The following is a 12,732-nucleotide window of genomic DNA, read 5'->3' as shown; positions in this document are numbered from 1 at the left end:
TCAAGTAAGAAACAATGGAAAGAAACGAAAGGCTTCCATACCGCGGTTTTTTATAAGGACTATGGTTTCTCTTAGCCATACTTAAAAGAAAATCAATAGAATATTCGTCATTGATTTTGAAATCCACACTTAGATCCGCCACTGTCACCGCAGCTGACACACAACGTTACTTCAACGTTTATCTAACGTTAACAGAGTCTTTTCAACGTTAGATAGGCGTTCAAACAACGTTGTGTGCCACTGTGACTAGCCTTTACCTTTCTCTCATAGAAACCCCACCAATCTTGAGAACAATGATAGTAAATCAATGAAAAACAAAGGATTCGTAATGGTAGCCCAAGACACGACATCACATAAAGATCAACTGGAAGCTGATGGTTCTGGCAAAAGTTTCACTAAGAACAAAAAGTTATCAAGATTGAATCATAACGTAGGGTTCAAAGATACAGATTTAACTTCGTTCAAAATAACCAAGGGAAGTTCTGGTAGAAACAACAACAAAGGCAAATTATCATTTTCAAGGGATGAAGATAAGCCAAGGAATGGTCATTCAACTAAGCATCTATTAGAATCAATGCAAGGTTTATCTGGTAGACAACCAGAGCCAGCGTCCGGTCTGGAACACTCTGAATCTAAAGCATTGAAACATTCTGAGGATACTGATGCTAATGGAGTTGGTGACCCTTTGAATGCTCTAAATGATGTTTCCACAACTTCTTTTAATGGTTTGTCGGATAATGACATCAAGAAAGTTGCCAATATTACCGAAAATGAGAATGCCGATATATCTTACGATTTATTGAAAATTGATAAAGGAAATCGGGAAAATCGGGTATCTGATAAACCGGGAAATCGGGGAACAATGGTGTTAACTCCTGAAGAGATGGAAGAAGTGAAGGAGAAGAGAAAACAGAAATTGAAAGAAGAGAAGGAACGATTGAGTTTGAAGATGGAAGGAGAGAAAGGATCGGATGAACGAATGACAGAAAACCAAGAAAAAGTATTAATGAAAGTTGATGAAGAAGAAAAATTGAAAGATGTTCAAAAAGAAATTGATATGAAAGCTGAAGAACAGGGAGCCAACGATCCAGTGAAGATGAAAGAAGATAAAAAGAAAATGAGCACGAAATTGGATAAAAACGAAAAAGGAAATTCGTTGGAAATGGGAAACGATAAAAATGCATTAAAAGAAGCTACCAAGGATTCAGAGGAAAAACAAAAAGGCGATTTAAAGAAAATTGAAGAGAGTAAAGGATTGGATTTAAGCGAAGAAGTGAAGAACAAATTAAACGAGGAAACGAAAAAAGAACAAGAAAAGAATCGAAAATTAACACAGAATCAAGAAACAGAGGGTGGACAAAAGGTGCCCTCAAAGGCGGAACACAAACAACCCTTGGGTGTACTCAAAGTAGCACAAAATTTACTTTTGAATGCCGCCCTTGCCGCCAATAATAAACAAAAGACTGCTGCCAATAGAACAAATGCGTTTTTGAAAGAATATTTCATGAGATATGGTAATCACACATTTGATAAACATTTGAAGGAGGCTAACCCGAAGAATGGCAAAGAGAAACAAGCAGCTTCTGAAGGTAAGCTATCAGGGCCCGGTTGTTCAAAAGTGGATTAGCGGCCGATTAGCTTAAGTTTTCCCGCGCGATTACTTAATTTGACGTTCGAACAACGGAAGTTAATCCCTGCGATTAACTAATCGAAATTTAATCGCGATTAGTGCTAATCGAGATTTAATCTAATCGATTTTTTGAACAACCGGGCCCAATTGAATAAGTTAACAAAGTATGACAAAGACTTTTGTAATTTTAGGCCTTTTTCAATGTCAGAACATATTGTCATTCCACTATAACGACTTCCTGTATTTTATTGACCGCTCTCTGAAGCAGATCTTGATCATATCATCATTGGGCTCTTCCAGAAAATTTTCGTACATGGGGGGAGGGGTGGAGGTGGTGGTAGTAAAAAATCTACAAAATTTGCTTTGTCCGGGGGGGGGGGGGGTGAAAAACTTAATTGATGGTAATTTTGCTGTTTTAGGGGACCCCAGCCCCACTGGAAAATCTGGTAAAAGCTTCGACCCCGGTAGGAAAATACCCTGGAATTTCAGTCCCACTGGGAAATTTACATAGATGTCATCCCCACTCGAAATATTAAATGTTTAAAAATTGGACCTCGAAACCATCCCCACTAGATTTTTTAACCTTGGAACAATAGAATTTCTATCCTCATTGGGATTTCAATAGGGAATCTTATCCCCACCGTGGAAAAGATTTTTACCGGGGCTGTGAGACATACTTATTGGCCCTTTTTACACCGGCCCTTATTGGCGTTATTCTTGGGCTCGTGGCGTAATAAGGGCCGGCGTAAAAAGGGCCAAGATTTTGCAATTTTAATCTAAAAGCGGCGTTAATTTTAGACTAGAGTCTACTTTTGGCTGAACTTTGCTTTTTGATAATCTTTTATGACGCTGAGTCCAATGAAGTAGACTGGGAGCATTTGGCGAGGTTGCCATTTTGAAAACAAAAATGTTTAGAATCCAAATAACAAAAAAGCTACTTGAAGTTGAAAAATATATGAGAAAAAAGCATTAATAACAGATTTTGAATACCTTATTTTCAAATAAAAACATTGCTTCATTCTTTTTTTACCTGGCAAAAACAACGAAAATCTGGTGTTACAGTCCGCCTAAGCAAAAGCATATTACCATATACTACCGGGCCACTTAATCGCGCCATCCAGTCTATAAAAAAAGCTTTAAGTGGACCCCGGGCTACGTTAATTTCTATCAGTATTTCTCAATTTAAAGGATTTTAGGTTTGATTCGAAGACGAAAATCATTCATTGTTTTACTCCATATTTAAAACTTCAGTTAAATATTTAATATATTTAAAAATCAGTAATTTTCGATGAAATATTCAACAGTTTACTACTGAAAAATGACATTTTAATGTAAAGTTTAGTCATTATTTACTAATTAGAAGCAAAGTAGCCATTTTTACAAATTTTGGCGTTATTAACGGCCCTAATTGGCGTAAGCCCAAAATTAGGCTGTGACGTAAAAGGGGTCGGCGTTAAATTAGGGCCGGCGTAAAAAGAGCCGATAAGGTAGGCTAGTTCACTCTGGTTCGAATCTAATGATTTTACATATTTTCTCATGAAAGGGTCAGCAACAGTGGATGGGCAACCGATTACACAATCAAGCACTAATCCTCATGATACGAACCGAATGATTAAAGCTGAAAGTCCGGAAGGAGGTAGGAAGATTCTTGATAGGGCGTTTGTGGGCGTTCGAAACACCGTTTTCCCGTCAAAATTTTGGCTGAATCTCGGAATCCCTCCTTTGGGATGGTAAAATACTGGGTAAGCAAATGAAAGCCATACATTAAGATGTCATTAACTTTTAAATTTGTTTGTCATTTTTATAGATTCGTTCTGTGTGTTCCCCTTTGTATACAAAGGAAAGACTTATTTCGATTGCACATCAGATGATGATCCAAAAGGCAAACTGTGGTGCAGTACAACTCCAACGCACAACTATGATAAAATTCCTAAGAAAGGTTAGTTTCTTAGCCAGAGTGTCAGACGTGATGTCTAACCTCCGTTCAGTTTTCACTACACTTATACAAACGCCTGATTCTTGATATAAGTCAAGATGACGTCATATTTTTTAACGGAGGCACTCGAAAAAAGCCGGATTTTGACCTCCGTGTTTCTATTTTTAGTAACAGAGAGGGGTTAAATCCCTGATTCTTTTTGGGCGTTTCCGCTAGAGAAATGACTTACGCATATCAAGAATTACAAACAACTCTTATTGCGGCTCGTTTCACCGCATCCAATCAGATTCTAGTATTTTCTCTCGCAATCATTTTTAAAGGTTATGAGAATAGCGCAGATGTTATTGTTTTTGACTTTGATAACCAAATATTTCTATTGCCTCGGAAGTAAGAAAAGTCTTGCAAAGGCGAGCATGCTTTTAGCGAGTTTGTTTGCAACTAAGCTAATAAGCTTTTTTAAAGTCAAAATTATTAGCTTAGAATCTTGGCTATAAGTTTCGTGGTTGTATAACCAGAGTCGAGATCGACTTTAAGAATTCAATTTCCAATAGCTGTCTACAAGCCATTTTTTACAGGCCCGGCGGAACAACCGTTAAAGTGGGGAGGCTAAAAGCTCAAAATGAGGTAAAATTTGCTAGGAATTTGAGAAAAAAATCTCATTTGCTCAAAAGTGGGAAGGCTGAAGTCTCCCCAATCTCCCCACTTCCGCCGGGCCTGAAATTCACAATAATGTCTGATATGCTATGCTAAATAAACCGACAGCCGTAAATTTCTAAACGAAATTATTCTATAGGGGAAGGGGCTTGAAACTAAATTTACAGCTTGACGATTTTAAAATTAATGTTCTCTTTTGTACAAAGGGTATTGCAAGTTGAATAGACGGGACAGTATCCTTGCAAGGAAGACTAGAACTACGGGTCGTTCTTCTACATCTACGGGCCGAACAACGGCTAAACTTGAGGCTTATACACAGAAATATCAAGCAATGAAGACAGCCCTGTCAAACGCACCACATATGCCAAAGAAACAAATACTGACAGACCAAAAGAAACCGTGCGTTTTTCCGTTTGTCTATAAAGGTATTCTAGCTTTTTCTTTCTTTTGACTATTTCTTGTAATACTTTAAGGTCCCCAATAAACATCTTCCAGTTATAAATACACCCCTGTGTCACAGACCCGCTAGAATCCCAGTCCCACTGGGAAATTTGACCAAAATTTCGTTCCCTTTGGAACAATACTCCATTAGAAATATGAATTTGAATACTTCCTTATACAAAATTCAATAGAAGAATTGCAAATTTCAATCCTCATTGGGATTTCTATAGAAATTTTAATCCCCTCTGTGGAAAAAATTTCCACCTGGGCTATTACACAGGGGTGTATTTTATTAATGGTTTTTATCGTTTGAAAGTTGATAAGATTCGATAAAATCAAAATTTTAACTTTTTTTCATTATATTTTCTTAAAAAATTTCTACTCCCCATTTTAATCGGACCACATTCTATTTGAAACCTTAGAGCATAGTCCGTATACTTAGAGTAACTTTTCGACTGCGACTTTTTTGCTAAAGCTGTCTATTCGAAGCAAGGCGAGCCTCTTAGTCTTTTCTTTGAAGTTTTCCACCTATTTTTGGCCTTTCTCTTAGTAGATAGGAATCAAGTTTAAAGGGATAATCAGATGGTTTGAGATATTTTGACTGTAGATTACTTCAATGATTCTGAGCAAAACATCCAATTCTTCTGTCTAAATCTTTATCAAAGCCGAGATATTAAAGTTACAATTTTTTACTTTTAGCAAGAAAACAATAGAACTTTCACGTAAGAACCATGTAAAGAACTCATTTTCAAAGGTTTTAAATTGTCATATGTAGACTTTGAAAAATAGTTAGACAAAAAGATTTGTAAGTTTTGGCTCAGAATTATAGAATAAATGAACAGGTGGAAGATCTCGAACCATCTGATAATCCCTTTAAACACCATAGCCTAATTCTCTGCCGTAATGATGCAGCCTCTTTAGCCATACATTAGTCTGAATCGCAGACCTCTACAAAACCGCAGGTAGCATAGGGAGCCCGAGCTCTTAGTGGATGCGAGCAGCCTAGTAATTCATTATCTACCTTTAGGGAACTAATTTTCACTGAAATTAATTTTCGTGTATTTGAGTATCTATGGTACCGCGAAATATAAGTTCCGCGAAATACAATTTTCACTATAATTTCTCGAAAACTCCTAGAAATATGAATGAATTTTGGCAAAAAGTGTTAAAAATCAGTAAATTTAGGACCCTGTCAGATATCTTCAGAACCTAAAAAGGGACCTTGGCTAGCGGCACGTCCCTGTACCCAATTTTGCCTAAGTGCCCCTTCCGGGAGTTCTACTCTGACATGATCTTATATCAATTAAACATCTTTCCAAATTTAGGTGAAAGTTATTTCGATTGTACCACCGAGGATGACACAAAATCATGGTGTAGTTTGACAAAAAGTTATGATCAAGACTTGAAGAAAGGATATTGTTCCAAAACAACAGATCCACAACACCAATCGTCAGATACGAGAGAAGTAGACGAAGAAGAAGTCCTTGCATTGCAACAACAACAAGCATTGTCGAATAAATTGGATCCATCAGCTACGGTTGCTGACCAGAAGTTAGGTAAAAGGACTAAATCTAACCTCGTCTCCAGTGTATTATCGGCATTTTATACGCTTACTGATAGTGTCAGATATTACCAGGGCATTGTCTGTTTTTTTTTTCAATCCCCCCAACTATTACCATTTCAGAACCCCCGTTTTTAATATTTGAAAATATTTGTCAAAAGTTGTCAAAAGCAGAGTCCCTTTTTTTACTCCAATAGACCTTTTCATGAATTACGTCACGAACATCACTTGCCTCGTTTTGATATTAATGTAATGGTGATTAGCTCCCAGCGGATTTTATTACAACTACTTTCTATTCATAAAAAAATCATTGAACGTCTCAAGGGACATAATCACCATGGTAATTGTTTAAATACGAGGCATAAGATGTTCGTGACGTAATTTATGAAAAGGTCTATTATCTCGGTTTTAGTCCATTTAGAGGTAAAATTTCTAACATTCCTTGGTAATTACATTTTTTCTAAACCCCTTTTATTAGGTTCCTGAGAGTATTCATCTAATAATCTTCCAAGTGTGAGAAGACTGCGTCAGGGCTTTTACCAGGGAGTAAGAGACGTCAATTTCTAAAGTTTTTGAATAATTAAATGTTGACAAAAAACGTTGGAATAACGCTGTGTGATAGCTGGGATAATTTGAACAAATAAGATTTCCCATTCGAAATCGAATCATAGAGAAAATAAACTGTATACGTTTTTGTTCGAGAGACGATATCGGCTTTCCGAGTTCTCCCCCAATGATTACCCATGATGCATTGCGCAAAAAGATTCACGGACGATATTGACTTTCCGTGAATTCTTTGCGCAATGCATCATGGGTAATCATTCGGGGAGAATTCGGAAAGCCGATATCGTCTATTGTTCATTAACATTTTTCAGCAGGAGCAGCTGTTACTGATGACGAAGAGCTAAACAATGGAATCGTAAACGAGGCTGTTAAACAAAGATTAGCTGAAAAAATGAGAGCGAAGTCCAATCCTTTTGATAAGAAACCTCAACTACTGGATCCTTCAAACCCAGCATCGTTACCAGAATTGCAGGTACAACAATGCAAAACAATATCTAGATAGTGGGGGCGTACGGTATTTCGGAATTGCGGAAATCGACCCTTTTTTCTTCGGAATTTCGGAATTCGGGCAAAATTCCTTCGGTATTTTAGAATGCTGAAATTGTTTCGGTATTGGAAATCCACGAATTTTTGCTTTGGAATTTTTATCCCTCTTTTTCGGAATTCATACATGAAAAATCGATTAGATTTGAGGAAAAATCCCCAAAAAATCCCCAAAAAATCGGTATCAGAATTGCAAGTATTATTTTACGGAATTTCGGAAATTTGGTAAATACGGTACGGTATTTTGGAAATAGCAAACCCCGTACGCCCCCCTTTATACACAAAATAATATAGAAGCACTAACCTTTATATACCTGGACTAAAATTAAAACGCAATTTCGGAAATTGCGTTTTCTCCAAGAAAGCGTGACCAGTGAAAGAACTCGATTGGTTGTGTTTTCAACCGTCATAAGGAGCTAGGGAATTCAAACTTTCAACCCTAACCATGCTATTCATTTCGCCATCAGTATATAAAAGAAGAAATCATAGCATGGATCTCCAGGCTAATCTAATGGGCTTTTCCAGAAATAGTCCGTGCCCTCCTGTTGAGGATGTCGGATATCCAGGGGGTTAAATATCTACAAGGGAGCGGATATCCAGGGGGTAAAGTGTATTTTCAAGTAAAAATACGATATCCAGGGGTAAGCATCTTTATAAGAGAGGGTATCCAGGGGGTTGAGCATATTTTTAAGAGTGGATATTCAGGGGGTTCGATACTTCGAAAAATCAATATCCTCAACAGTGGGGATAAAATTTTTTTCTAGAAAAGCCCATTGTGTGAAGAAAAATTATATTTGCGAAATAAAAAACAAAAACGCTCAAATCTTTTCTCTTATTATTCAAATCTTTTAGAACCCATTGAACCCGCTTCATCCAACCACATCAATTACATCACAACCATTGACACAACCAACGCTCAGCAAACCTGATTTATTGTTAGAAGCAAAACAACCGACAACACTTCAAAGCGTTGGGACAACTGTTGATGAGAAACTTCATCAACAACAAATACAAGAACGACTTGCTAATGTAGTAAGGGAGATAATTATCTTGTTTCTCTCCATGATGGCGTGGCTGGATGATCGATCACGCTTCGTAAATATCTCCCTCTCGGGCAAATTAAGACAAGTCCAAAATTTTCTAATTTACCTTAAATTTTTACCATATCTAAGCCTAGATATGCTTATGAACGTAATGCTTACAAAAAAAACATGTAGGGCCTGGTGCCTAATTTCAATGTATTTTTTATTTGATTTTTCATACTTTTCTTATTCACTCCTTAGAATCCACAGGCTATCAAAGAAGTTTTCACAGAGAATGGAGGACAATGCGTTTTCCCGTTCATATACAATGGCAAATCATACTTTGACTGTACCAGTGATGATGACATTTCTGGCAAAAAATGGTGTAGCACAAAATACAAGAATTTCGATTTGCGCCCTGAAGGAAAAGGATATTGTGTTGATACAACTACGGAATCAGGAAGACTTTTACACGCACAGGTTTGATTTGCTTAGAATTATTTGTAATCTGTAATTCCTTTGTTATGGCTGTTTTGATTCCTTCATTTTTACGGTCAAACTTCTCTTAAAAGATTTTTTATCCGACCGGGCCTCGTTTCTATTCTGTTTCCATGGAACATACCTTTGGAATCAAGGGACATTTGTCACCTTTTAGCTAGACTGGAGTCGTTTATAATACGCGTGTAATACAGTATAGGCGTTATATGATAATACGATTATTGTTACGGGGATTAGTTTGTAAATTTGTTCCCTCCATTGCTTTTTGCTTTATTATTATTTCTACTGTGTTTGAATTAGTCGTCTAGCTTGCTACCTTTTAGCCAATTTTCGTTTAAAAATTCTCATGTTTATTCCAATGGTTCACGAAATATGTTTTCCTCAAATTCGCGAAAAAAAGTCGTAAATTTTCTGTTAAAAGGATCTGTCCGCAAAAGTTTGTACACATAAAGTTAGTAGGGTGATGAGTAAGCAAATCGTTACAATGTCTCTTTGAGCTTTCAAGATTCACATTTTTATTTCAGATCAAAATGGAAAGGACAAAGATGGAAGTAACAGAACAACAAGCACAAGCGGAAAAACTTTTACCAGACCCGTTGAATCCGGAATCGACACCGGAAAAGCCAATACAAACGGAAGATGGGAAAGAATGCGTATTCCCTTTCTATTATAAAGGTTAGTATGAATTGTAAGTTTAGCCGCACACACTTTCCTATAAAAGCAAACTACGTCCCCGTATATCCCAGGCTTTATTTACGTTACTTGCTTGACGCCAGAGAATACCCTGGCGTTAGCTGATGCGAGTTCCCCCTCTCGGGGGACTTCTCAAAACTACGTCATAAAAGAATCTTACGTTACAAAGTTGCACTGCAATGCAATGGTTTTGAACCCAAGAAAAATTGAAATCTGACGTTTTGTTTTTGGGTTACGTAATCTTATGCGTTCGAAAACCAGCCGATGCCAGGGTATCATCTAGTGCTATCAGTAAGCATAAAAAAGCTGATACAGTGGAACCTCTAATTAGCGGACACCATCGGGGAAAGGGGTTAGTGTCCGCTAATTAGAAGTGTCCGCCTTTTAGAAACTTTTGATCTCGGAGCTCCAATTTTGAAATTAAGCCATCCCAGGGTATCGAAAATACAAAATTGGGGTCTAAAGTACTTATCTGCAGACACTAGGCCCTAGAAGAACAAGAGAAAGGTTATTAAAACGCAACAATTTAGTTTTTAACAAATAAAAGAAAATCAGTGATTTATGATTTCTTTGGCCCACCTAAATTCGTTGAATGGGTCAAGGGAAAACTGGAAATTTATAGAAATAATTTGAATGATAAGACTAATAAGTGCTCGAAATTAAAATATCTAAAATTTTTTTTTTCGATTTTGGACGTTTGTGACCAGTTTGATATTCAATGTCCGCTAATTGGAGAGCTAAAATAGGGGTTTTGGTCATTTCGTGCGAAAAAATTTGTCCGCTAATCAGAGGGTCCGCTAATTGAGTGTCCGCCTTTTAGAAACTTTTTTATGAGGATTTGACTAGGAAACGGCCGGGGAAAATATAATTGTCCCCTAATCAGAGGTGTCCGCCTTTTAGAGTGTCCGTTAATTAGAGGTTTTACTGTAATACGCATGGAACGAGGTTGCAAAAACTACCTTATTACATGAATATAAGTATGGAAGTATTTAACGGCCTTGAAATTAACACGGCATCAAATTAACACGGCATCAAATTAACACGAATGAGCAGGTGTAAACTTTCGAAGTGAGCCTTCAAAAGTTTGAGGACTCCAAAACACCAGATTTTTAAGGAAAATGGACAGAAATACTCTTAAAATAGTGAAAAAAAGAACATGAACTTTTTTAGGAGTATAATTACCGGTATTTTGACCCTCTACTACACCAATAACCTCGTAGTGGGTAACAAACGTGTTAAGGGAAACTTAACAAAACTCCTACATTAGTTGTGCGTCCCGTGTGGTTTTCACACAAATGCGAGATCATTGAAAATGAGCCACACACAAACAAAAAACAAATGCAAAAAAGTGCTAGATTCAATCCATCATCCGATTTTTCCCTCTATAGGTCAGAAATATTACGATTGTATCGACATAGATGAACCGTCAGGGAAATATTGGTGCAGCACAGTCGAAACATCTGTTCCCGTTAACGGACAATCACAAATCGCTCCTGTCAAAGGTATAAACTATTTTAAGCAATTTTTGGCCGTACTTGAGTTAGTGGCTGACCGAAAGGCTACAAGATTTTAATTTCATACGAATGGCGTGCCCCCATTTCATATTAATTGTATTTCTTTGAATTTTAAGGAAACTGGAATCTAAGATTTTCAATAATATTTCATTTAGGATATTGCATGGATGAACGAAATCCTGGTCTTATTTCATCAACAATGCCATCAAATACTAATCGATTGGGAGCCTTAAACACCAATCCATTAGATCCCAATCGACCGGCAACCGATCCAGAAAAGATGGCAGAGCAAGACAGATTACGCGAGGCATTGGATCCATATAAAAATCTGAAAGATCCTTTATTAGCCAACGCAAGTCCTGAAGAAAAACTGAAAGCTAAAATCGATGCCGAGAAAATTCGTAACGGCGAGCCAGTCACTAATAACCCTGATCCAGAAAAAGCATTACAACTGGAGCAATCAATTCAAAACGGGAACCCGTTCGAACGTAGAGCCATAAGAACGGAAACGGGAGCTCCTTGCGTATTCCCGTTTATTCATAACTCAAAATCATACTATGATTGTACGTCAGATGACGAGCCGACTGAGAAATTCTGGTGTAGTACAACAAATAATTTCGACCGTGACGAACGTAAAGGCTATTGCGTTGATCCACGTAATAAGAACGCGGGCGGGACGACCAGCGAAGCACAAATGAAGCTAGACGCGTTACGTAAACTTCAACGTGCTAGTAACCCACTCAACGAAAAAATATCCGTTAGACATAAAACATTAAATAGTGTAAATCAACCTTTAAGTCGTAAAGATTATTTACACTTAGCTGGTGAAGAATTAGTAAGCTCTGATAGTGGATTAAAAATTTACGGAGGGAACAGTAAAAAAAGCGCCCGATGCGCCATTCCGTTTATTTATAATAGGAAGAGTTATTTCTCGTGCGTCAACTTCACAAATCCGACGCGCAAAGGAGAATCTTGGTGTGCCACAAGTCATAATTTTGATAAAGACATGAAATGGGGATTATGTTGTACACAATCAAAATGTGGTAAAGATTGGGCTGATTGATCTATTTTACAGACCAGAATGATCTATTTCACAGACCAGAATGATCTATTTTACAGACCAAAATGATTTATTTCACAGACCAGAATGATCTATTTTACAGACCAAAATGATCTATTTTACAGACCAAAATGATCTATTTCACAGACCAGAATGATCTATTTCACAGACCAGAACAAACAATGATTTGATGTTTATAGTTGTATTATGTACAGTTTTTATTGACCAAAAACAGAATTTTTTTTTTAATTGTAACGAGCTGAATTAAATTTTATTTCAAATTTATTAGATTGGGCTTGTAAAATTAAATTAAAAAAAAAGATATTATGCTCATTTAAATGTATATGCCTTTTCAAGAAAAAATTTGAATATTGGGGGTGGAGGATATAACATTTTTTGGAAATCTACTCCCCAGACATTGTGACTATGGACCCCCGGACAGCAGGTCTAACCCCCCGGACAAGCATCATGGACAATCAAAATTACCCTCAAACAGAGCAAAATCACCCCCAAACAGTGCAAGTTAACCTACCGGACAAGGCAAATTTTGTAGAATTTTCTCTACCCTCTCCCCCGGACACTATATCCTCCACCCCCACCCCCCCATGTAGAGACA

The 12,732-nt window shown here is 37.2% G+C and overlaps 1 protein-coding gene across 2 annotated transcripts in view; it reads left to right on the top strand.

Moving 5' to 3' along the window:
- The window catches only part of LOC136817142 (uncharacterized), a 31,744-nt gene extending 19,285 nt beyond the window's left edge, over positions 1-12,459 (top strand). Inside the window, exons 12-22 of one of the 2 annotated variants that reach the window (XM_067073478.1) lie at positions 271-1,589; positions 3,174-3,266; positions 3,438-3,569; positions 4,427-4,645; positions 5,987-6,217; positions 7,098-7,258; positions 8,182-8,358; positions 8,613-8,831; positions 9,374-9,524; positions 10,931-11,044; positions 11,212-12,459. In XM_067073478.1, coding sequence (XP_066929579.1) covers positions 271-1,589; positions 3,174-3,266; positions 3,438-3,569; positions 4,427-4,645; positions 5,987-6,217; positions 7,098-7,258; positions 8,182-8,358; positions 8,613-8,831; positions 9,374-9,524; positions 10,931-11,044; positions 11,212-12,119 — 3,724 coding nt within the window. In that variant the 3' untranslated portion in view covers positions 12,120-12,459. Of the gene's footprint in view, positions 1-270; positions 1,590-3,173; positions 3,267-3,437; positions 3,570-4,426; positions 4,646-5,986; positions 6,218-7,097; positions 7,259-8,181; positions 8,362-8,612; positions 8,832-9,373; positions 9,525-10,930; positions 11,045-11,211 lie in introns of both variants that reach the window. The other variant, XM_067073477.1, reaches the window with a different exon arrangement.
- Positions 12,460-12,732: the final 273 nt, after the last annotated feature.

Source organism: Clytia hemisphaerica, unplaced genomic scaffold, assembly GCF_902728285.1.
Source record: "Clytia hemisphaerica strain Z4C2 unplaced genomic scaffold, Clytia hemisphaerica genome assembly, whole genome shotgun sequence".
Lineage (NCBI taxonomy): Eukaryota > Metazoa > Cnidaria > Hydrozoa > Leptothecata > Clytiidae > Clytia > Clytia hemisphaerica.
Note: the sequence above shows the minus strand (reverse complement) of the source record. Positions and strands in the feature narration are given on the sequence as shown.